General features: G+C 41.1%; 1 protein-coding gene across 1 annotated transcript in view; it reads left to right on the top strand.

Moving 5' to 3' along the window:
• The first annotated feature begins 1,607 nt into the window (after positions 1–1,607).
• Positions 1,608–25,716, top strand: part of epas1b (endothelial PAS domain protein 1b) — a 43,028-nt gene continuing 18,919 nt past the window's right edge. Inside the window, exons 1-5 of the mRNA XM_053875587.1 lie at positions 1,608–1,900; positions 19,455–19,651; positions 24,223–24,356; positions 24,524–24,611; positions 25,110–25,228. Of these exons, the coding sequence (XP_053731562.1) occupies positions 1,875–1,900; positions 19,455–19,651; positions 24,223–24,356; positions 24,524–24,611; positions 25,110–25,228 (564 nt within the window). The 5' untranslated portion in view covers positions 1,608–1,874. The remainder of the gene's footprint in view (positions 1,901–19,454; positions 19,652–24,222; positions 24,357–24,523; positions 24,612–25,109; positions 25,229–25,716) is intronic.

Below are 25,716 nucleotides of genomic sequence, written 5' to 3' on the forward strand. Positions count from 1 at the left end.
ACCAATGATCTGTTTGCAAAAGCAAGAGGACTGAAGTTACCTGAACTAGTAGACAAACAAACACTGCTGGTCATGTTTAGAGACAGAAATGGACTGCTACAGGATCATATCCAAAGACACTTTTAACTAACTCCTTATAAGGAGGAGCAGAGAAGAAGAGGGAATTTCTACCAACCATATGCTAGAATCACACTTGTGGGTTTCAAGGAAATGTATCTGACACAGAAACTGCTTGAGTACTCTGGAGAAGAGACAATAAAGATTCAGAGTAACTGAAGGTTAGTAACACACAAAGGCATAAAAACAAACACATGTACAGACAAATAAAACACATTTTTCACTATCTCACACATACCCACAGGCAAACACACACATTTCATCGATATTGCAAAATTAGATGTCCATATCGTGTTACTGTGTGGAATTGGAAACTGACGATTGTTTACAGCACCAAAACAAGATCTGTTTTAAAGAATTTTGAAAACAAGCTATCCAGAGAGCATGTTGTCCTTTATTTGTGAAATGTGCTGCGATGCCATTGCAAAGTTTTCTGGACAGGAGTTCAGGAGAGAACAGTGTCATTGTGGTTTCTACTGTACATATGAGCACCCAGTAGATCTTTGAGCTGAAAATGCTCATCATCTGCAACAAACATAACCTGTCCTCCACTGTCTAATCTATGCAGATGAGTTAGAATCGATGTTAATAGGTGTACTCAGATACATTCACAGCTCACATTCCATGAAATAACTTTCCAGCATAAATGGAATGCAACAATCAATATGTTTGAAATCCTTAGACAAATGTTTAACTGGCTCAATAGTGCTGTTAAATGTGTGTCAAGTGTGTTTCAGTGTTAGTTTGTCACTAACTGTGGGATCTTGCTGATCCGGACTGGAACTTGACTGCAAGGCAGAAATGCCTCAATGATTTCTGGGTGTGCCGTTTTAGCTTCTTTGTTATCTTCATTAATCTTCTGCATCTCAAATATTCTGCGGGTTGACACATGAAGTGGAGCGCGAGCCTCGGCAGGAGAATGTCGTGAGACCTGCTCTGAAAATGAACCAAGTGACCCTCGCCTCCAAGATTTCAAAATAATGATTGTAATGGGATCCATGGAAGGCACCCAGCAAAGCTGAATAACCTTTCTCTGGAGTTCATGGTGAGCTGTTTGCGGAACTATAAGTTACTGATTTACAAGTCATGCAACTGACAAATTCTGATCAGAGTCACACACAAACTCTCAAATTACAGAATAACTTTACATATACAGATGATTTCCTTTTGATACGCAGGAAGGAGATATATATATATACAAAAAAGTGGTTTTCATTTTAGGGATGCGTTATTCATACAATATTTTAATATTGTCCATAATAAATATGAACTAAAGAGTGTGGTTGCTTGTGGGACTGAAATAAGTATTCATTCATACATGAATATACAGTAGAAAATAAATTGTTTTCAGGCGAAGCGGCGATACCGAACTGGGAGTTCTCTTCTGCCTTAACAGGTAGGGGCAGTAGGCGGAGCCGTCCAGAGGGTCTCGGCCTGTTTGGCAGCCAATCCTCGGTGAGCAGGCAGCCGCGTTACCAGCAGAGCTGCTGGTCAGGAGTGCTGCAGCTCCAGTACTCACTTGATAAACCGGCGTGTGACGACGCACTTGACGGTGACTTTTCTCCAGCTACGTCAGAGATTAGCGAGTGTTCTGCGGGGACAGGCTGTGCAATCCTCAGCAGTGTTCTGAGACTGCACGGCCGGTTCTTCTCCACCAGGACCGTCACCCTCTCTGGGCTTCAAGTGACCTTCGCTTCCCCCCGAGTTTGGACTATACGGACAAGACTTTAAAGCACTTTCTCGTCTTTCATTGAGAAATGGCGGCAGAGAAGGAAAAAAAGAGGTAACAAGTGTAACATTCGCCCTTTTTTCGCTTCTTCTGAAGACGTGCCAGAGTAGTCGAGTTAAGGTCCGAATCAGTGGCTGTTCTACAGGGAGACTTGTTGCTGCTACTGATACTTGGCCTGCTTGTATTTACTTCCTTTCCTCTACTTTAATTCATTTATCATGTTGCCTTTTCTCTCATTCCCTCCTTGTGGCCATGAAACGACTTACCTTATATTAAAGGTTGTCAAAAATAATTTAAAAAATCATCAGTAATTTCATATCGCTACGTCAAATGTGAAAGCGAGTGTATCGCTCTTGCTGCGCAATATAAAATAAGTGCCACGGAAAAGGTGTCGTTCCGATGAACGTCGTAGACAATAACAATACGCCATATAAAAACTATGAAGTTACATTTACCTGGTTTTAATAAGACGACGGCAGTGCTGAAGTACACGTAAATAAACCTTCATTTCTTTAAATTACGTATTTCGAGCCAATAGAACCAGAGTCGTTTGTGATTCGTCTTTCGTGAATTTGTAAGAACCCTTGAACCGTGTAGGTCGATTACAGCAACTGTCGAGAGTGACTGAGATGATTATTGCTTTGTTCGGTTTTCACTTGGACTATGAAAAGTGACTTGACTGACAACGTACGTGGTTCAGTTTGTTCAGAATACGCACGAGCCCTTCACTATTCCGCTTTATATTGTACACTCTGCGTGAATTTCTCTTTTGTTTGGTCGAGTTCGGGGTCCTATTTTCCATGGTGTTTACTGTTCCCGTTAATACGTTTTATACTTGACGATGACGTAACCAGCAATACTGCGTCACACGGTCCTTTAAGTTAGTCTATGCTTTTTTCATTGTTATTTTTACAGTCAGATGATGAGCACGATGGAACAAAAACAAACGCTTGCAGATGTTTATTTGAGTCTTTTTCACATCTTGTTAAGAAAGTTGAGCTGGCACGGGGACTGATCCCTTGGTCCCAGTGGGGAATACATCTCAAGTTAATTTTCTAGGAGCATAAGTCTGATTTTCCATCTATATATACAATACTTGACAGAACAGCTGCCTTTCTAAGTTGTGTTTATTAACAACAAAATGTATCATTAACTGGACTAGATATTGTGCGATCCATTAAGTTTGTTCATGTCCAGAACAGAAATAGAAAAAAGGCCTGCTTGCATTGAAAAAAAAAAAATCATTGGTCATCTGAGCTCAAATGCTACTTACTTCGATGCCACTTCCCCCACCAAACGAAGTCCTCCCACCCAGATGAGGCTTAAAATACAGGAATATTCCTTTATAGAACAGCAAGATTTTTCGAAACAGTTTCTTCTGGTCAAATTGTTGAAGTGTGCTTTACCAGAAAATTTGATTGTATGGAAATTTAACTCATTACAGCAGCAAACATTAATGGCATAATAGACCTTCGTGACAAACAAGATATACAAGAAGCACTAGTCCAAATTAGTGGATGTACTCAAGGTGTTCACAAGGAAGACAACAGCTTTTATTATGTCCGGCAAGCGGTTTAGATTTTGATGTCATTGGTTTGTCTGTCTGTGAGTGTTCAAAATGACCTCAAAATGTGTGGATGGATTTGGATCAATTTTGCAGGACATATATGAAGAGTCCACAGTTTCAAAAGGTCCTGACGGAAACCCTGTTTGTTTTCTACTGTGTCTTGACGGAGAGCGGAGATGCCAGTCTTACTCCTGTAATCACTTAACTACAGCAACTGCCTCCAAGTGGCCAACTAGAGACATGGCACACGGAGGCTTTGTAGTCCTGTAGTGGACTGGGACTGCCTTGTTTGCAGTAGTTCACTTCAAAAGTCGTTTACTTTTTCAAAGTAACTGTAGCAACATTGGAAGTTAGTTTCAAATACCGGGATTCAAAGATAAGTGCTAATTGATCAAAACCAAACTAGCTGATATCACAAACAAATGCTGTTATCTTCATTGTTTCCTCTTGTTATACAGCTGAAAGTCAGGGTATTAAATAGAACTGCTTTGTTAAAACCTAGGATGTTAGGAAACAAACTTTCTAGCTGAGGTTGAGTATCACCGCCTCGTTACAGCACTTGAGTACAGTTTTGTGCCTTATTTCTTGAGCATTAAGGTGTATGCTGTGCTGACTGTGTAAACCCAGCGGTGCAGGCACCATTTTCAGTGGAGGTTTAGAATACAGGAAAACATTTCATCGACAATTCCCACTGTGGACCCTGTTTTCAAAAGTTGTCAGAATCAGGTAGCGACTGCGCCATTGTCATGTATATAAAACACTGTTGTGTATTCTACAGTGGAACCAGGTATAGCAGCAAAAGTTTCACCTTCTCGAACACAGCATACAATACACACACAAATACAGTACAGGTCAAAGGAGGAGATTATAAGAATTCGCTCACTTTCTTTCTATACACTATAACAGTAGATCTACGGTATGTTGATGCGCTGATTCGTCAGTCAGTCAGTCAGTCAGTCTGTCAACGCAGTGCTGCCGTGGTGTGTGGTGCTCCTCTTCCCACTCACTCACAGCGAATAAACCGTTCAAATATCCATCTGTTTTGTAAACCTGGTGCGCCTCTAATTTGACCACACACCGTCACAACAGAACGGTGAAGTGTTCCTTGTCAGAATATCCATCCATCCATCCTCATTCGCTTATCCGTTGCCGGGTCGCAGGGGCAGCAGCTTCAGAAGGCCACGCCAAACGTTCTTCTCCCAGGCAACATCCAACAGCTCCAACTGGAGGATCCCGACATGCACCCGAGCCAGTGTAAAGATGTAATCCCTCCACCTGGTCCTGGGTCGACCCCTCGGTCTCCTCCCAGCTGGCCGTGCATGAAACATCTCCCCCACTGGAGAACAAGATAGTTTGAGGCAGGAACCCATTCCTTACCTACAATCCACCCTTTTCTGGTTGAGAGCCATGGCCTTGGACTTAGAGGTGCTGATCCTCATCCAGGCCTTTTCACGCTCAGATGCAAACCGATCCTGCAAGAGTTGAAGGTCGCATCGCGATGAAGCCATTAGAACCAAATCATCTGCAAATAGCAGTGACTGGATCCTCAAACCGCCGGTAAACCATCCATTCCAGAGCTCAGCCTCAAAATCCTGTCCATGTAAACCAAAACAGGATTGGAGATAAAGCACAACCCTGGCGGAGACAGCCCCTCAACCAACACCCATCGCCTTCAGCATTTTTGGACAAATCTCATCAACTTCTGGAGCCTTGCCACTGTGGAGCTTTTTTACTACCACAGAGACTTCAGCCCGAGAAATCGACAGGGACTGCCCATCATCCTCGAACTCCATCTCTCTGGAGAGTGGAATGTCCATGTTAAGGAGTCCCTCAAAGTGCTCTTTCTAACGGCCAATTAAATCCTTGATTGAAGTCAGCAACATTGCATCCTTACTGTAAACAGCTTGGCCAGAAGTCTTCCTCCATGGATTCTCCATACTCCTTCCACACCCGCTGTTTAGCCTTAGAAACAGCCAAAGGAAGTAGCCCTTCGGGCCAACCGGTACGTAGTTACTGCTTCAGGAGTCCCACTCGACACAAGGTCTCAATCAGACTCCTTCTTCCGTCGGACGGCTTCCCTGACGCTAGTGTCCACCAAGATGTCCTTGGGTTACCGCCCCTTTAGGCACAGATGACCTTCATGCCACAGCTCACCACTTAAGCTTCAGCGGTGGCGGCTTTGAACACCGACCACTCCTACTTGATGTCCCCAACCTCCAAAGGGATGCAGGAGAAAGCTTCCTTCCCATACTAACTCAGACTCCGTAACCCACAGTGAGGTGACGCTCCGTTTCCCCAGAGCTAGCCAACCCAGCACAGGCCCTGTATGCAGATGCAGCCCTCTTCCACTGCCACCCAGATGATAGCGCTCACGACTCATGATATGTTTCCCACAGGTGGTGGGCCCATGGGATGAGGATGGAATGGATGGAGCATCCATGCAGCTCCTTCAGGATGTGGTTGACGTGGGTCACCTAGCCACCAGTAGCTCACTGACAGGCCCAACAAAGAGTGCAATTTGTTTCTGCAACTACCATGGCAAAATAAATAGATTTTTAGCCTTCTTGAAATATTCCCATACTTTGGGACTGTTTGGGGTCATGATGGTCACGTAGCCTTTGTCATTTTCCCCCTTATTGCGGATTGTGCGAGAATGATGACTAGACAACTAATGCATCTGTCACAGACTAATTTAATAGTTGGTTATAGTCGACTAGTTTTTGCCCTTCTTGATTTGTGGGACAAAAATGTGCATCACCGCGACCCTTTTAGGATAATCTTCATTGTCTATTATCAGATGTCTTTGATCGTATTTCGTCCAGGTTATGGAATCAGGTTGGAATCTGTGGTTGAAGGCAAAGTGACCTTGTGTTCCCTTGTTTTCTTTTTCTTTTTGTGTAATAAACGTGTTACACCAACTTGACCTTAATATTTCTGATCAGAAAACTGTTTAATCTATTAGACAAGTGTTCTGGTTACCACACTTCTCCTGCTAGCTTGGACAAGCGGTGAATACTGACTGAATGAGTGAATAATTTATTGTGATAATTATGATGAAATGAAACACAACATTCATTCTCTCATTCATTCATTGTCAGCAGCGATGAGAAACAGCCAAATCTTGCATAATAATGCTTCCTCAGTGCAGCTTTGTCTCACAATTTGGCAGCGTTGTTTGCTGATTGACGTGCACACAGGCAAAAAGTGTTTGAATTAGTTGGTGTTTTGGGCTTTTTCTCCCTGCAGTTTGCCATCGTGACTGTTAATCAGATCAGGCTTAACAGAGCAGGTATTAACACCGGACACTGGGCGCTCTGTCCATGACCAAAAAAGTAAACCGGGCAAGAGTGTGATGCTGAAAAAACTGCTTTTAACGTAAAAGCAGAGACACAAGTGTATGTGAACAGCAGTGGTTATATTTTAAGTGAAATTTCAGGACAGTTCATCTGTCCAAAATCTGGTCGCACTGTGAGCATTTGTGGAGTTGGAGTTGGAGTTGACTACAGCTGCTGGAAGTGTGGGTGAAATTGAGAGAATCTGTGGCGAAAATGCATGGATCTTAAATACAGCTACGGCCATATATTACACAACTTCAGCAAAGTGAACAGGCATAATGTGTTGGTCACAGTGTATTACACACTTTGTTCTCAGTTTATAGCAGAAATAGAATTGTCGCTGTGAAGGCATGTTTAGTCAGTGGGACTGAGAGTCTGTTTGATGCTCCAATCTGTGATGTCAACTCAATGTGCACCAAAACAGCTGCTGACAGACTGAGTCCATGATCTGTGACTGACTACTGGTTAGACCTGCACAATAAAGAGTTAAAAAAATTGCCATTTCGATTGTCTGATTTAATTTTCAGTTAATTTCGCCTAATATTTAATTTACGAACTGACAGCATTTGCTACTTTCCTTTGCGAGTTTTACGCTCCCAAGCTGCGCTGAAAGCATCTACTTTCTGACTTCCCACGCTCATGGCTTCACCTTCAGCCAATGATATAGTGCCTTTTTCACTTGTGATGTGAATGCGGTAGTGATTGGATAGCTCAGGGACTGGATAGAAACTGAAGGAATATGGATGACAAACCGGGAACTAGTTACGAAAATCATCCCACCAATCAGTCTCAAAACTAACTTATTCCAAAAAAAGGCTAGCATTCTGTTGTGTGGTTGTATTTTGGATTCAAATGGGATGACAAGTGTCAGTCTCAAGTGATTTGCAAGACGTGCTTTTCACTCGTCGCAGCACCGCAAGGCACCGCATGTCATCTGTTTGGTGCTGCAACTTTGTTTTGTCATCGTTTATGCATGCAATAAACTTTTTTATTTTATGAGGCAGAGAATCGTATATCAATTCCTAGCTAAAAAAAATGATGATACATATTTTCCTGATATAGAACCAAATGCACGTTTTTCTGATTTTTTTTTTGTCATAACTGTTATCTCTCGTTTCTGTGCAAAATTGTGCTTTTTTATTGTGAAGCATTTAAGCATTTAGTAGTCATTTTTTTTGTGGGATCCTTTGGAGAAGAAGCCACTGCTTTGATTAAAAAACATCTATACCTGATCGCTATTTCTACAGTTTCCACAGAGATTGGTGCTGTGCATATGTTCGTGAACAGGAAATACAATATTTTGGGAGTGGTCACTACTGTATGTATATTGATGAAGTGGGAGATAGCACCCTTTTCATAATTTTGTCCAGATTCAGCATTTATTTATTTATTTTCTAGATATTTGTCATCAGGAGATTGTGCTGGGGGTGGACTGAAGAAATCTGCGCTCTCTGAATGCTTTCATACTCTAGACATACAGTATTTGAAACAGGCAGCTTATTGCCATAGAAAGAAGTAATAGTGGCTCATGAAGCAAAAATATTTTTGTTTTTTCTATTATAGCTGGGCGTTATCTGGATTACCCCTGTCACAGTTGTCACTTTATAACTGAGTCCAAAGTTGAAGACAATTGGCGTGATTCATTTGTATTTATCAGATTGTCCTATTCATGTCATGTATTGCAGAATGTTCTAATTGCCCAGACTCTGGTACCCGACCCACGAACACTGTTTCTGGACTAATTGTTGGCTTTAACTAATTTTTTGTACAGTTTGTCCTGACATCGGTTTGGGAGGGCTTGTGCGTGTGTGTTTCGTGAATGCGTGCACATGCTTGTGAGTGATGTGTTTCGAGAACGCTCTGTTCCTCAGGATCACAGATTAGCTTCTGGTTCATTGTTGAGCTGTGTTTGTGTTTGACCGGGCGCCACAGCCACAGGAAGAGCTGCTGTAAGCTAGGAATGCAGTGTGGGTGTTTGTGTAGCCATTGCAATTACAGATGCCGTACGTTTTGAATAATTGAGTCTTTTAACCCTTTAGGCGGCAGAGTTTATTTTTGCTTATGGTTATGTGTTTTCACATTTCGGCGGAATGACACTGTTAAATGACAGCCCATCGGAGCCAAATTTCGTCATCAGAGATTAACTTGGTACCTGTGCCACAATGAAACTTTCAGTCTCACTTTCAGATGCAGGGATCTCCTGGGCAGCTTGTTTTCTTGGATGTCCCTGATTAATAAAATATTTTTATAATGATATGTTCCCTAACTACCAGCTACGGTGTTTATAGTTTTGTTCATCTCCTTTCCAATATTAATGCAAGATAAGCATACAGTTGTATCAGCTGTGTATCTTTGATTGTTTTCCAAACTTCCAAACATTCATTAATGACGTTTGAGGTGCTGATAAAAGATTTGTGTTAGGGATTCTCCGATCTGTGTTATTGCTGCCGATCACCCATACCGATCACATGGTTTGACAATGAATTTGTAATCAAAATGACGAGACCTTCTGTGTACATGTTGTGAAAAAATGAACTTAAATTTTAATTCAGACACATTTTTATATTCCTCTTCAAAGTGGCAAAAAAATAGGAAAACCTTGCTGAATGCATCAATTATTCTGTCAAAAGGACAACTGAAAAACATTTATTTTGATGTGAAACATCGCAGGTGAATCTCTAGAGACTGTGCTATGTCCATGAAATACTTACATACTGTAGCAGGATTCCGAGATGGAGAGTACTGCATTTATGAACGTTTCCACTCCGGATGTTTTCAAAAACAAAACGACACCTGAGAAAGGCTGGTCTTCTAGCTTGGTGAAATTAAGAATTATTTCTTATCATTCCCAATTCATGCTTCTACCGGCGGGTGTTGCTAAGCATCAGCTGCACTTTAAACTGCTGCTGAGGAACTATGGAGCTAGATCTCTGCTCTGCTCATACGAATGTGTTTTGGTTATTGTACACACAAAATATACGATCAACCTCTCTGCCGCTCTCTCAACATAACTCAGCATAAGTCCGCGCTCAACCTCTCGCTGTTTGCTCATTGTCATACGCTCGAGCTCAACTTTCATGAGCCCGGAAAACTCTCCGTGCTCTGTCAAGTGCTGGTGCTTTAAATGGCATGTTTAATTGTGACGGGCTTCACAGCGTTATCACACACAGTAAAAAATGTGATTTTTATCTTAGTACTTTGTAATATGGTAAAGCCCAAATGACAAAGACCTTACCTTAGCTGGTGTTGAGTGGTGGATGAGTGGTGAAGGCGGGGAATGTGGGGAAACCTGAGGCAATTAAAACAGTAACCGGCAATATAGAATGTTTTCAAACAGAATTGGCATGTACGGTGTCGGAAATAGTGTTGAGAGAGATGGCTTTCGCGGTCAGCCATGTTTGTTGACTACCTCATATAGTGTTTGGGTTCTGCTTTGTAGTTCTGTGTATTATACATTTAAATAATCAGAAATTTGGACATTTATGGATCTATTCATAACAGTTGTTTTGTTAAGAATGTATTAATATCTTCATATTATAATATTAACAGTAATGTACTATTTTGCAAGTGATATTGTAAAGAAAAAGAAAAAATAAACAGCCGGGCAATTTATTTCTCATCTGTTGACAAACATTTATCCGCTTATATTTTTAGTTATTTATATTATTGTGCTGTCACTCCCATTGTTTCTTATCCTGAAATAATCTGAAGCTGGACAATAGATCCTGATTATCCAAAGAGTAGGACAGTTACAGTGATTAAGTCGTATTTATTGGCTATATATATATATATATATATATATATCACTACTTTGCTTCCTCTCAAGAATTCGTCAAGTTGGAAGATCCTCAATACTGCAGTTGTTTTACGAGGCAAATGGAAACACTCCATCTTTCTCACAAAATGTGCCGCTGCACGAATTCAACGCCTGTATCCCTTTCATTATGACACAATTTTCTTTCGAAAACCTTCTCTTCACCTCAGAGAGAAGCACATCAATAACTGGAATAAATGAACCTGTCCAAAATGACTGCTTTTCTGTGCTGACTTGTCTTACTATTGGAGTGAACAGGTAATGCCCTTCAAGTCTAGAGCTTCGACTGACCTGACAACCTGGAGGTGTAGCATTGATGTTGCATTGCTCAATAAGAGTTAGAGCATTGTCCCAGATGTCATTAAAGAGAGAGCCCTCTCTGTAACTCTCTAATGTGTCAAGAGACTCACAGCTGTGCCCAAATCAAGTTGGGCACAGCTGAGAAATATCTGACAGGATTGTGAAATATCTGACAGATATTGTATCTCACCAAGAACACTGAATGAAACATGTGAATGTTACAAGGAGGCTAACAAACTTGAGATCTATTTGGGCTAATAAACTCTGTCACCGTTTTGCTCCTTTGATATTCCTCTGATATTTCTTTCAGTAGACGTATGATGGCTGGCAATGTGTCTCTCACTGTCTTGCAAGCATCATACCTACATGTCCACTGTGTCTCTATTAGAGCTGAACGATTTTGGAAAATAATCCAATTGCGTTTTTTTTTCTCTCAATGTTGCGATTGCGATTAAATGTGCAATTATTTTTCAAGGTCCTCTTCTCATGTATTTTACAGCAAACACAACTAATAAATCAATCTGTACTATAATAAACCATATGTGATTCAGTATATATAATTGTTCTTCCTTATAGGCTATTCTTATGTTAAGATAAAGGCAAATGAAGCATGAATTAAAATGAAAGATGGTTTATTTGTCTACTTCAGTCAGTCTTACTAAACTGATAAATCACACAAACTAAAGTGCATATTACAACAATAATGCAAACCAATATGTGGCTTTACCACTCTAACACGTCCAACTCTTCATGTAAATGTAGATCGCACTTTTTAAGCACTGTCTGAACATAAACAGCCCATAATTAGTATAAAAAAAAGCCGATTGGACAAGAGACGTCACGTGACTACCGGGAACTCGCATGGAGTAACAGGCACGTATTGCCGCCACTTCTGCGAGTGCACATCAGTTTTATTTACAGGTGCGAGAAGAGGTGCAAAAGGGTGCACGCACATACGGATCATGTTCTACGAGTATGTGGAACTTATGCACCCGTTTTGGCGGTGGTTGAGGTGGAAAACTTAGCAATGTGTCACAATTGCAGTTTCAAAAGCTCGTGTTTAGCCACTTGTATCTGTGCACTTAGAAAATGAAGGCGAAATTACTTATCGTGTTTGTATGAATGTAAATCTTCTTTTTACACGCACGTGCCACGGGGTTTACAGATGCAAATGTGCAGTTACACGTATGTGCCTCTGACGCATGGATACAAGTCTTGTGTTACGGGTATGTGCCACTTTTGCACCCATTTTATCTTCATAGTCAAGCCGTAATTTAGAGCTCAATGGCTAAAGCTCACCGTTGCACTGCGCCACCACGTGAAAGTCACGTGACCAGTCAAATCGCAGCCTTAAGGTTAGAAAATCAGGTTTTATCATATTGCGGTATAATCGCAAATGCAATTAATCGTTCAGCCCTAGTCTCTATCAGTCTTTGTAACTCTCTTGGGGGCCCCCTGAAACATCTCATTCTGTACCTCAAGCCATCTTTGGTGCACATATGACCCTGACAAAAAGACAAAAAGAAGTCATTAGCTTCAGGGATGCATTTCACGCTGTCAAGTAATACTAAAAATTTTAACAATGTGCATTGCAGTGCACATAAAAAGCTAATGGGGCCTCTGATTTAATGCGTTCTTGCAAACCTTTGTTCTTTCCACTCATGGCTGAGGCTCTGTCATATGCTTGACCAACAAGGTGTTTTTTATAGTCAAGACCATGCTTCTGTAAAATTTGTAAAGTTAGGAAGCATCCAGGCGCTGTGCTGCCTCAAAGGCAAGGAAGCTTTCATACTGACCCATTGTATCTAATAAAGGACATCTGTTCTTTCTTGCTTAGTTCTTTAGTCTCATCAACCAAACTGCTGAAAGCCTCACTTTGGGTAACTTCACTAGTAATTGAAGTGCAAACCATTTCAGCTAGACCAGGGGTGGGCAATCCGGTCCTCAAAGAGCCGGGTGGTGCCCAAGATATGTTGCATTTCTTTGACTTGCCATTTTTCTTTTGACTGTGGGAATGTGTGAGCAGGTCCATTATACCGAGAAAATTTCATTTTTTCTCACCTTCTGATTCCTCTGTGCAATGTTCTGCGTAGCTGTGAGGAGCAGGGTTTTTCCAACTATTTTAGTGTACTCTCTATTTTCATTCACTAATTTATTATATTCTGCATTTAAGGTGGCTTGTGCTTGCAGTGGACCTATCATTTAGCCCATGCTAGCATCGCATAGTATGTGCTTCAGATTTGGCATGGCCTAAAAGTCCCCATCTTTGAAGGTTGCCTTTTTCCAATTTTTGAACGCCTCTTCAGATGTAAATACCGAATCACCTGAGGAGGGGAGACTGAAGAGCCGCCAGGCATAACAGATGGCAGAGTCTTTACTCTGAGAGTATTCCAGCCATTTATATATGTATGTTATACCAGCCTTTAGAAAAGCTTGATAGGGAGATATCTATGATGAAACAAGAGGCAAAATCAGTTATTCTGACATTAAAATAATGATAGTAGTGGAAACAATAATAATACTGAGCCACTCTCCATAGTAATTATCAATTATAGCTGTAATGACAGCAATGTAGGCCTTTCTATTCAGACTAATAAAACTGAACTACCAATAAAAAATTAATCAAGTTTTAAGTGATTATATCATGATTTGTAATTTAATGGAAACATACTATAAACATACATTTCTTCAGATAACTCTAGGCTGGCCATCAGTTTCATTATCAGGGCCACACAGTCATAACTTCACCAGTTGGTCCAGGAACAGGTCGAACACCTGTTTTTGTTGGTGCTGACTGTCCTTGGTTAGTGGTTGTCAGTTCCTCTCCTCCATCCTCCTCCTCCTTCTCCTCATCTTCCTCCTCATTAAGGCTCTGTTCCTCCCCTCTCGTTTCTTTCACACCTCCTGTTCGAATTTTCTTCTTAAAATAAGAAGAGATGTCTGAGGACCCTCTCTTCATCGTCTGCAAATTGACATCACATATACAAGCAGCAGCTGATGTTAGCTAGCCAACTCAGTTCTACGTGTCAAAAACATGTGTTATGACTTATTTACTTACTGGTAGTTTTCTCTGTCTTGTCTCTGAACTCTGTTCACCGCTGAGCCATTGCAGTCACAGAGTGCAACAGCAGTCAGTGGGCGGGAGCTACTGTGAGTGATGGAAGGTCAAGAGCGGCTTGCCTGGCTGGCCGGCGTTAAATGCACAGCATTTGGGATGAATCATTTGGACGAATAAATCATTTCATATGAAATGTATAACTGACGCCTCATGCGACTGGCATGGCCACCCCTGGCCACCCCCTGGTGGCGCCACTGCATACATATTACACGACGCATTCATACAATCTACATACTATATGCACTTCATTTCGCCTTCCAAGAGCGCTACATAAAACCGTGCACTCCTTTGCTTGTCACTCCAAAATTGTGATACAGAGAAGTGATTGATCCACAGGCAGAACATACATCTCTCCCTGTAAATTAGGAACGTGTGTTGAGTATGTCCACACAAGCAGTGACGCATGCGCAGGAGTATCGGGATATTGTGCTTTCATCAGCAACAAAGCATGCATAATTAATTAATTACATAATAAAAGAATGACCAAATGTCGTTCACAATTGAATGAAACTACAAAATAAAAAAACAGTGCAAACTTCCTGCCATTACACCCCCCATAAGTCCAAGTAGCGTATTCTCAGTGGATTCCTCCATGTTTGTTGTTGTTATCGTCCTAGCTCCAAGATTCAGCTAAGTTATTGTGGAAAATAGTTAATAAAGTTAATAAAATAAGGGGTCCTCATTGCATCCTGCCTAAAAGTAGGGTGTCCCAGTACAATTGCCGTATACACTGCACCCAGGTGTATAGATGCCTTTCTAGCTTGATTAAATTCTGATATGTAGAAAATTCTCAGGAAGGTCATCAGTGCAGCTGCAGCTTCTTCCCATGCTGATGTGACACTCTAACCCCGAATTTCCACCAGGAGCGGCAGCATAGTTTTGAATTTCTACCACAAGCAGTGCAACTGCGGAGAAGCGCAGCAGTTCTCCACTCAGTCAGTCGCAAGATCTTGGTGCATTAAAAGAGACCAGTAATCGATGATGAGATCGCTCAGTAAACCAGTAAACCCAATTGTGGTATCACAGACTAGAATGAAATGACTGAATGTCTGCAGCCGCTGCGCATGTGTTGAGGAAGCGCTTCATTGAGCAATCGATTATGAATAATAAAAAATACATGGCATGACAAGTTAAGTTCATAATACTATCATGCGAAACGTTGGACTAACAAACTTCGATCACGTGTTATCAAACACAGATATGAAGATCATCAGATATGAGTTTTCTTTTCATTAAACGTGCTTGAAACTACGATCATAAACATAAAATCCTTCTAAATCTCCTCAAGCTGCTTTGACTGTGTCTGTGTTTCCCTCGCAGCAGTTATGGAGCGGGTCATAAATTAAGTGATCAATTTTCTTTTGCTCTCACAGTAAAATGCGAATAACTAAAACACTCTAACTTGACGCATGTTGCTCCGCAACAAATGAAATCCTTGCCGATTTGAAGTGGTGCTGCAGCAGTGCAGTAGCGCAGAGGAGGAACAGATCACATGTTTGGTCTTGGCTGTTGTCCTGAGTGCATCTCTATGCTCTGTTAAAATGGTGTCTATTGCTGTGGTTTCGACCAATGTATTGCAGTTCCTCAGAGGCCAAAAGCATGTGGTGTCACCGTTCAATGTACTAAGAAGCGACTAAAAGTAATTTACATGCATCTATAGGTTTTCTGATGGCAGGAGGTTGTGTATAAGTGCATATCAAACTGATTTGCAGTTAGTGAGATGCATAGCACTATGGTGTTTAAATGCTGGGACTTTCTTGGCTTGCTAAGTGATAGAATCAGAGTACTCTGCTCCCGAGGTCACAGACTTTTCCACACTGTAAAATAAGCGACCAAAGAAGTGGCCTGTGCTGTGTGTTTCTTTCTCTACACTTATCGGTGTCTGTTAGAAATCCTAATTACTACATTTCTACAAAAGTTCCTTTATATCTACACTTACTGATCCTTCAGTCCACCCACTCATTCTTCGTGTAGATGTCTGATAGAGACATCTATTTGTCCCCACATTCTTAGGCCTATCCAACACAGAACTTGCACAGTAGTCAGTACACTTAACTCCTCTGTGAGGACACAGTTGTTTCGAATTGATGCTTTCTCCAAATTGGAACACTTGACTGAACACTGGTCTAAACAAATTTCTGCCAAAAGGTCAGAAATTCGGAGTGGAACTGCCATTTTAATTTTAATTTTTTTGTGAAATTTGATTTAATCAGACAGAACTCCGCCTTGCTCCATTGACTCTGCCTTGCTCTGATCTAGACTTTATGGTGAAGACACAGTGTCTGTCAACCGCATCTCTCTCTGGTCAAATATCTTTCATTTTTAGCAATGGACTTCATTTTTAACAATTGCAGCAGCACTGTAACAATGCTGTATACGTTTTAAATGTGTGTCTCTATATGTATATTATGTATGCAGAACACACACATTAAACAAGCAGGCTGATCGATCGGTGCAGCCCTGTTAGGAACCTTGTGGTAACATTTCAGTGGTGCAAACCGCTGAACCTTCCAGTCTGTTTTGAAACTTTGCAGTGTTACTAAAGTAGGTAGATCAGTCTACGCTCACTTTGATTTATGATCGGATTCAAAATCTGATTGGTTAGCTAAACTAGTGCTGGCTGGCACACCATTTCATACCAAATACCGGTGTTTTATGCTATTAATTTTTCATATGCCGCAATGAGAGTGTAGTGGAACATCACACCGCCAGAAATTGTTAGAGACATTGTTAGAGATAGGTCTGTTTTGCACTTTCACCAAACAAGCAGCATGTGGCCGCTCAACCTGTGTTGAGCATACAGGTGTTGCCAGGCTTTTTGCTCGGATTTTGAAACAGGGCGTCCAAAGCCCCGCCCCCAGCCCATTCCCCTCCCTACACGCCAAGTCATCGACTAACAAGTGGCTTTGTAATAGAAAAAGTATAAACATCTACAAAAATAACTTGAAACTGGGGGGTTACACATTATGAAAAAATAAAAATCAATATATTGCCAGTAACTTTTTTAATTCGCTGTATTAATGAACCGCTGAAGAACTCAAGTCTCACACACACAAACTCTCTCCACCTTCACCTCTCAGACACCGCTTATCCTCATGTCCTTGAGTTTCCGTCCTTGAGAGCGGAAACTACTACAGAATATGATAATAAAAAAGGCATTGTTGCCTCTATTCCCAATTGTTTCTGAAGTTGTAGAACACTGAACCAAATAAACATTGTGTTTGCTTGTGTAATGTGGTAACAAGCGCTTTTTCAGAATCATGGTGTGCAGCTCAGAAAGTCCATGACACCTGACTGATCAGGAGCCCTGATGTGTATTGTCAGAAGTGCAACATATGACTGATCCTGCCACTCTATACCTTCTCCTAATGAAGATTAACAGACAGTTCGTGTTAATTTAGGCATTTTAGTTTTTTTAATTCAGACTGAGAAACATGTCATGAAAAAATAATTATCTGCAGTGACCTGTTAGCAGAGCCAGATGTCAAGTGAAATAAACTTGAAAACACATTCTCTTACTTCCATGTGGAATGTGTGAAGAACATTTAGATTTTTGAGTGGTAACCACATTTCTGGAAAAAGTGAACAGTGTCCACAAAATTTCACATCTGTTTGATAAAAATAATGGCGCCAATGATCAATTATGACATTATATAAATATAGTCTTCACTCTTCACTTTACCGTAACTACTCACAACTGTTACCTTGAGTAGCCAATTGGTTTACTGAAGATGTCTTTTTTCACTATTTTGACTGCATCAGACATGTATTATGATTCCTTCACTTCATTAATACTAGTGTGGGTATTTGTTTTTCTACAATATTCACTCCTCATGTCATTGCTAGCTGGTGGGACTTGCTAGCTCACTGGCCATGATGCTTAATGGGAGAAACATTTTCAACTCTAGATTCAATCTTGTTTTTTTTCCATGTGACAGGGACCCAGAAGCCTCTTTCACCCGTGACCTTGAAAAATCGCAAGCCCTGGAGCAGCTTCAGGCACTATGGCCTTTCACTCACTGATAATTGCAGTAGATCAGCCATCAGAGTGAAAAAACCCGGTTCTGCCAGGAGAGCTCAAATGTTACATAAGACTAGGTGTACTTTTGTTCCCAGCCTGTGTGATATCACTGGTTCTGTTCTTCATTGATCTGTATGAAACTGAAATGATTCAAATTTTTGAAAATCCAATCCAAAGTGAGTGACAATAACACACAATCGACAATTGTGAAACGTAATTAGAATGTAGAGAAAACTAAAGATTTCCCACGTTTTTTATAAAAAAAGAAAAATGATAATAATGAATAAAGGTGGTGCAATGGCGAGCACGGCTGCCTCTCAGTTAGAAGGTTTAGGGTTCGAATACAGCTCTGGACCTTTCTTTTTCTCCCACAGCCTTAAGACATGCTCACTAGGTTAATCGGACACAATTGCGTCTTGGTGTGCGTGTGTCTGTGAAAGACGTGTGTGTGCCCTGCAATGGACAGGCAACCGGATAGGCTCCAGCACTCCACGCAACCTTGATCAGGACTAAGTGGTGGTTAACTGAAGATGTATTTATCAATAAAGAATTTTAGATGTGTGACCAACCTGAGTTCGGTTTCATCGTGCAAATTTTTATATTGGTTTTTGGTTCATTTTGTTCCAACCCCTTGCAACATGTCCATTAACGACAAGCGGCGCATATTATTTTAACTGAGAAATTGAATTGTTTTTATCCCTCCTTATATTCACATTCCCTTTCAATGATTCCAACTTTTTTTATTGTTGTTTCTTCCTTCTTGTTTTTCTGTTGCTCATTTTGCTGTACAAAATCATCTGAGTTGTTTACGGGGATATTTATGATCTTTGCCGTTGAATATAAAATTGTATAAATGAGGACCATTAATGAATGTAAATGCACCTTATTGTTGCGTGTGTGAACTTCATTCTATTTATGCATTTAATTATAAATCAGAAATCATCACTGATCTTTGAAGCCACGTGTCGTCCTTACACTACTGCTGTTTTCTTACTCGGGTTAATTTATTTAAATACATACAGTCACATGAGTGAGGTCTTTCATTGTTACACACCCTGAAGCCTGCTAATGGAACTTTTTTTTTTATGGTTGTACGGTTTATCGAAGCTCACTCTCCTTTGGTTCCCATCCTCCTGTGATTCAAGATCAAACGGCCTTTGTAGATTTTCTGGTAGTGATCTATTTCTGGCTCTGGACATGACAAACAACGTCTGGCATTCTCTTAGAACTCATAAACCTGTCTGGCTTCTGTGAAGAACATCAGAACACAGTGCACGATGGAAGTTAGATGATTGATCGTAATTGAAAATGTAGTGGCCATCTGTTTTGACTGGACTTTGCATGGTTATAATCCACTCCATAGCCCCTGTCTGACTGAGGAGACGAAAGTTCAAAGTTGAAATTTGGCTTATAACTGCTACATATACTAACGTTTTTTTTTTTTCACCTCCAGGAACAGCTCGGAGCGACGCAAGGAAAAGTCTCGGGACGCAGCACGTTGCCGTCGCAGCAAAGAGACTGAGGTCTTCTACGAACTTGCGCAACAACTGCCTCTGCCTGAAAGCATCAGCACACACTTGGACAAGGCTTCCATCATGAGACTGGCCATCAGCTTCCTGCGGACGCGCAATCTGGTTGCAATGGGAACAGGTTCGCCTCCATATACCAGATGCACATATCACAATGATGTATTCAGCTGCTGTTTTTCTTGCATTCAACGGTTTGTGAATAATACGTATGTCTGCTCAAATTTCCTGCGGTCTCCATTAAATTTAGAAATAGAGGAAACTGCTAAAAATGACTCCATTGTTCAGAAATTCGCAGGCAGCATGTCGACAAAGGCAAAAGAAAGTCCAAAGACAGTCAAAATGTCCACAAGATAGTTGAAGTGTCTCTCGCATCATGAAGATAAATTAAATGTCTATGTCCTTGTCTAGGTATCATTTCCCAAAAGTTTATTAGCAGCTGTTTCACCACTTTTCCACTTGACTAGTTGAAAGACACCAGCAAATATGTATTCAATGAAGATAATATATATACTATTTTAACTGCAGGCGAATGTTTTATAAAAATCTGAGGCTACAGCTGAATAGATTTATCATGACAGTTATGTCTGTTGAAATGGAAAAAGCCAAGTCTGTGTATAGGTCACCCATGGTGAGAATCTGAGGGGGGTGCAATTTTGGAGGCACATTCGCGGGTACAGGGTCTGATGCAGCAGCAGATTGACTCTTATCAAAAAGCCTTGATTGCTCTGAGATGGACAGAGATATTTTGGAGGAAACTTGGACCCACTGCTGTTAGCCATAACAAATGATCGCAGTGGCGCCACACACACCCACACATACAGCACAAGCACACACCTCAGTTGTGTAACAAACCTTCTGATGGTCTGATAATACAGCATTGAAATATGTTTTAGTACGAGTTCACTGCTTGTTATTTGTAGATGGTAGTAAAGGATTTTAGTGGAAACAGATTTCCCCTCAAATTGGCTCTATTGTGCATTTCTTGTTCCTCAGTAGTCAAATCTCACGCTGATTTACATCTAAATAAAATTCAAAATGTTTTTGTAAGTGATGTTTACAAAATGCAGCCTCACTCTGAATGCCCCAAGTTACATTGTAAGAGCAACTAGGACCCAGGAAAATGGTGGATGAACTGCTCAGGCAACTCTCTTCTGGTGTCAATTGATCAAAAAAGTCAATCACTGGAGCATTTAAAGTAGACACACTTATAATGAAGTTGAACCACATGTCGCCACACTCCCGATTGAGACACTGATTTGAAGAGCGTTGCTGTTAGTGTTCCTCCTTCCTTTTTTCGTCCATATACAGAAAACTGGTGGCTCTCTGTGTATGCGAGTGTGAATGAGAGTGTGTGAGTGAGTGAGTGTGCAGTACTTAACACTATGCTCCTTCACCGTAATCGGCATATGCGCAAGTCGAAGAGGTTTTTCTGCAACACAGCAGGGAACCCATACTCATATATAAGCACTCATATAAATCATCAAATATGGACTCATGGGTGCAAGAAATGCAGCACCACAAGCTCATCGACATTAATGAGACCAATGTCCCTGGAAAAGTTGCTTGACCAGCAGGATTTTTGGTAGGATTTTGCAACTGGGCGTCCATAGCCCCACCCTCAGTCCATAACCCCATCACTTCCGATTCCCCTCCCAACACACCATGTCAACTACTGACATAACAACATTCTTTTGAAAAAAAACAAAACAAAACAAAAAAAACCCACTATTTATACATAAATACATAAAAGCTCTCAGTCTCATGGAAGGGTCTCCTGGCCTGTTGCTTTTCTTGCACTTTTACATAATTTATATAATGATTCTTTCCCTTACGTCAATTTATGCAAGATACAATTCTTCATCTCACGATAAATTCGATAAACACGCATCGCACTCACCCCGCATCAGTTAGGGACCATCACCAAACGGTCCAAGTTCAATAGTTCAATAAGACAATGAAAAACAACCATTTTAGGAGAGAGAATTGTGAAAAGGTTTTTCATGACACAAGACAAAGGACTGACAATTTGTATAATGATATTGAGAGTAGAATATGACTAAATGAGCATTTATTCACATTATTTCTAATATTTCTTAAATAGCATCCAGGAAATGTGTCCACATTGGTCCATAGTTCAAGTAAACTGTTAAGAGACATGAGATGCAGCAAACACACAACTCAGTTTAACCCCTGAATAAAGCTGGCAGAGCAGTCTGTCAGACACGACCGGGTTCTACAAGAGATGTGAAACATCAAATTTCTCATCTACATAAACAAACACTGATGTTGGAGACAAACTCCACCAATAAGTTTCATCATAAAACAGTTTCATCAGAAACTGTAGTGTGTCCAACACATGGAATAGAATGGAAAAAAATGTTATTATTGCTGAAAAGACATTTACCGTGATCAGCTAAAAGCCTTAGTCTGATGTATGACTCTGACGAGCTTGTTTCACATCTGTTTTTTTTGCATGTACATTTTGAAGTATTATATGATTTATGTTGAGATGTTTTTAATCAGAATCAGCCATATTGCCATGGCCAGTGGGGATCCCACCAACTAGGAAAGTGCTTTGGAATAACGTGCAGTGAAAACCATAATAATGGTAGTAATCATAATAATAATAAAAATAAAATAAAATAAACAGAAACAACTAATAAATAAATAACCCACAAACAACAAGAACTTATCACAAATTCATCAATCTGACGACTGAGAGGAAGAAGCTGTTCCTGTGACAGGAGGTTCTGGTCTGGATTGAACGCAGCCTCCAGCCAGTGGGAAGAGGTCCAGACCATGTCATGGAACAGTCCATGACCAAGGTGAGAAGAGTCGGTTCTGATCCGTCCTGCACATCCCTCGGTCCTGGAGACATACAGGTCATGAAGACGTGGCAGTCTTCAACTGATCACCTCAGCAAAATGCACTATGTGCTGCAGTCTGCTCTGGTCTCTGGCGGTGGTGCTGCTATACCAGACGGTGATAGAGGAGGTGAGGATGGACTCGATGATGGCTGTGTAGAACTCCACCAGCATCTTCATTGGCAGTCGTAGTTTCCTTAGCTGCTGCAAGAAGAACATTCTCTGCTGGGCCTTCCTGATGAGGGACCTGATGGTCAGCTCCCATTTGAGGTCCTTCGTGATGCTGGTTCCCAGGAAGCAGAAGGAGTCCACAATGGGAATGGGCAAAACTGCTAACATGAGAAGGGACAGAGGAGCAGTCATACTCCTGAAGTCCATGATCATCTCCACTGTCTTCTGGGTGTTAAGCTCCAAGTTGTTTAGGTTGCACCAGGATACCAGCCGGTCCACCTCCCTCCTGAAAGCCAACTCCTCTTCATCTGAACTTGATGATGGTGGAGTCATCCGCAAACTTGATCAGCTTCACAGACTGGTGGCTGGAGGTGCAGCAGTTGGTGTACAGGGAGACTACATAGCCCTGAGGAAACCCGATGTTGAGCATCAGGATGTCCGAGACAATCGTCCCGAGCCGTACACACTGACTCCGGCTGATCAGGAAGTCTGTAATCCAGCTGCAGAGAGTCAGGCACATTGTGCTGGCGAAGCTTGTCTTCAAGCAGAGCTGGGAGTGTTAAAAGAAGAGCTGAAGTCCACAAACAGGATCCCGGCATAGGTCCCTGGAGAGTCCAGATGCTGCCGAACGAAATGTAGGCAAACTGGCTCTGTAGGCTAAACTGCACTGAGTCTAGGAGGGGAGCAGTGATGGATTTCAGGTGGGATAGAACCAGGTGCTCAAAGGACTTCATGACCACAGATGTCAGTGCTGTTGTTGTTCAGTAGCAGAGAAGAAAGACTCTGCTCACCTTTAATCACAAGAGTTGGGTAGTTTGCAAAAGTCAATTGGCCGCAACAGGTGTTCACTTCAGGGTGTGTTAACTCTTTCTTAGGATATGAAGGGAAGCTCAGCTTAGAACTTTTGGTCTCCCCAATTATAAGGCCACAGACTTGACCAACTGGGAATATAGCCACAGCAAACTTTTTTTTATATATATATTGTTGTGTTCTACTTTGAAATTAGTGCTACCCCCTGCTTATGGTTCTTAATATCATATACAGTCACAAATGGTGGTCTGGAACATATGACAATCTACTGTCAGAAACTGGACCAGTTAGGGTTCAGAAGCAGCTGTCACATTATTCTGAAAAGAGGACACTTGCGTAACCAGGAAACAGTCAGTCTGATAATGACAAGTGAGTATCCGGGCCAAAGGTGGATCTGGACCAGTTGGCCTGTGAGAATCTACCGCCCACAGGAAGCTCCGGTTTCCCTGCAGCAGTTGAGACACAGTATCTGGCCATGTGTCCACGTCCACTGACTGAGAACCTTTATCAGCCCCTTTAGTACTTTGTTGGACCTGATCTAGTTTACTGGTTCTCTGTGTACAAGAGTAAGCATTTTTAATGGAAATATTAATAGAATATTTTTAGACATTAACTTTGCTTTTTGTCTACCTTGTTTTTGGAGAGAAGAAGTTGTTAAATGTGTCAGTCTTGACCATGTTTGCCAAAAACAGGAACACCTACGAATGTACTGGACCACCACTTTGTAAACATGGTCAAATATTTGATGTCATTTTGGTTTGGCCACATACCTGCAGCTGTGGCATCCAGAATTTATGACACTAAAGTTCCTTGCTGCAATTTTGATATTTGAAATTTTGCTTCACAGATGGCGAGAAAGACACTGAAGACATGGACTCTTTGTACCTCAGGTCTCTCGAAGGTTTTATAACCGTGGTTACAGCCGATGGCGACATGATCTTCTTGTCAGAGAACATCAACAAGTTCCTGGGCCTAACACAGGTGCCACCAGCTGCTTCAGCCACTGCTGAAATACTTTTCGTCTCACTTAACAAAAATAGTTTTTAGTCATTCACGTCTCTTTCTTTTATTTCAATACATAGACAAGCATAGAGCAGCTAAAATTGTGATTTGGTATTATTTATTATTTATTATTTATTTTATTCCAGGTGGATCTGACAGGTCACAGCATCTTTGACTTCACTCACCCATGTGACCATGAAGAAATCAGGGAAAACCTGAGCCTTAAGATGGCAGGTGAGATCACATTAGGATTAAACAGACCTTTAACAGCACATACAATACAATGGTTTGTGATCCAGGTGGATGAAGATTGCTTTCTTCTAACGTAACATTAACATACTTGTGTAACTTCTTGCTGAATTATTCTTGTCCTGATTTATCTGTGTTCTCTTGAAAAATGGTTACATCATAATCCTGTCACATGAGAGCAGAAGCTCAGAGGTCATTTGGAAAGGAACCAGGAGAGAGGGGCGTGCGTACGTGCGAGTGTGCGTGTACCTGCTGGCATGTATGTAAATGCATTTTAAACAGAAATATATGCTTTTTCTAATCAAACCTGAGCTCCAGAGATTTTTACAATGAATTAGGATGTAAGCTATTTCTTTTTTGCCAGGTTTAGGGAACATTCCAGGTGAAGAAGCATTCAATTTGAACTCTGGCCCTGTGATGTAACAACCATCCAGATTGCACATCCTGCGTGTCTACTCATGTTTGCATGTGTGTGTGTTTCAGGGGATGCCTTTGGGAAGCAGAGAAAGGAGCTGAACACTGACCGAGATTTCTTCATGAGGATGAAATGCACAATGACCAACAGGGGGCGCACTGTCAACCTTAAGTCAGCCAGCTGGAAGGTGACAACAAGATGCACTAAACAAAAACACATTCCTGCTGTAAACCTTAACTTAAGATTTTTACGGAAACAGTTCAAGAATAGCATTGTACCTCATGCTCAACACAAAATAAAAAAAGAACGAATAACCAATTTGCATGTTCTCTCTGTTTACATGCGGAGGAAAGTGAGCTACTGAATAAAGATGACTAGGGTGAATAAAATTAAATATCCAGGAGTGTTTTCTTTGTGCTGCAAGAATAATAAATGCATGTGAAAAAAAGCATGTGATCACCAGCAAGAACCCCCGACTCACTTAGTAATCATGCTAACTGATGCTAACATGGTGGTGTTGTCGAATCATTTGACCAACAAATCACGTACTCTGATCTTCTTGAAAAAACTAACAATCCAAGTGACTCGATTGAAGGTGGTTGAAGAAAAATCTACAAATCCAGAGTATAGCATCATCACAAATGACGAAACAGCTACTATCAGGTTTATTATGTG

This window comes from Synchiropus splendidus, chromosome 9, assembly GCF_027744825.2.
Source record: "Synchiropus splendidus isolate RoL2022-P1 chromosome 9, RoL_Sspl_1.0, whole genome shotgun sequence".
Lineage (NCBI taxonomy): Eukaryota > Metazoa > Chordata > Actinopteri > Syngnathiformes > Callionymidae > Synchiropus > Synchiropus splendidus.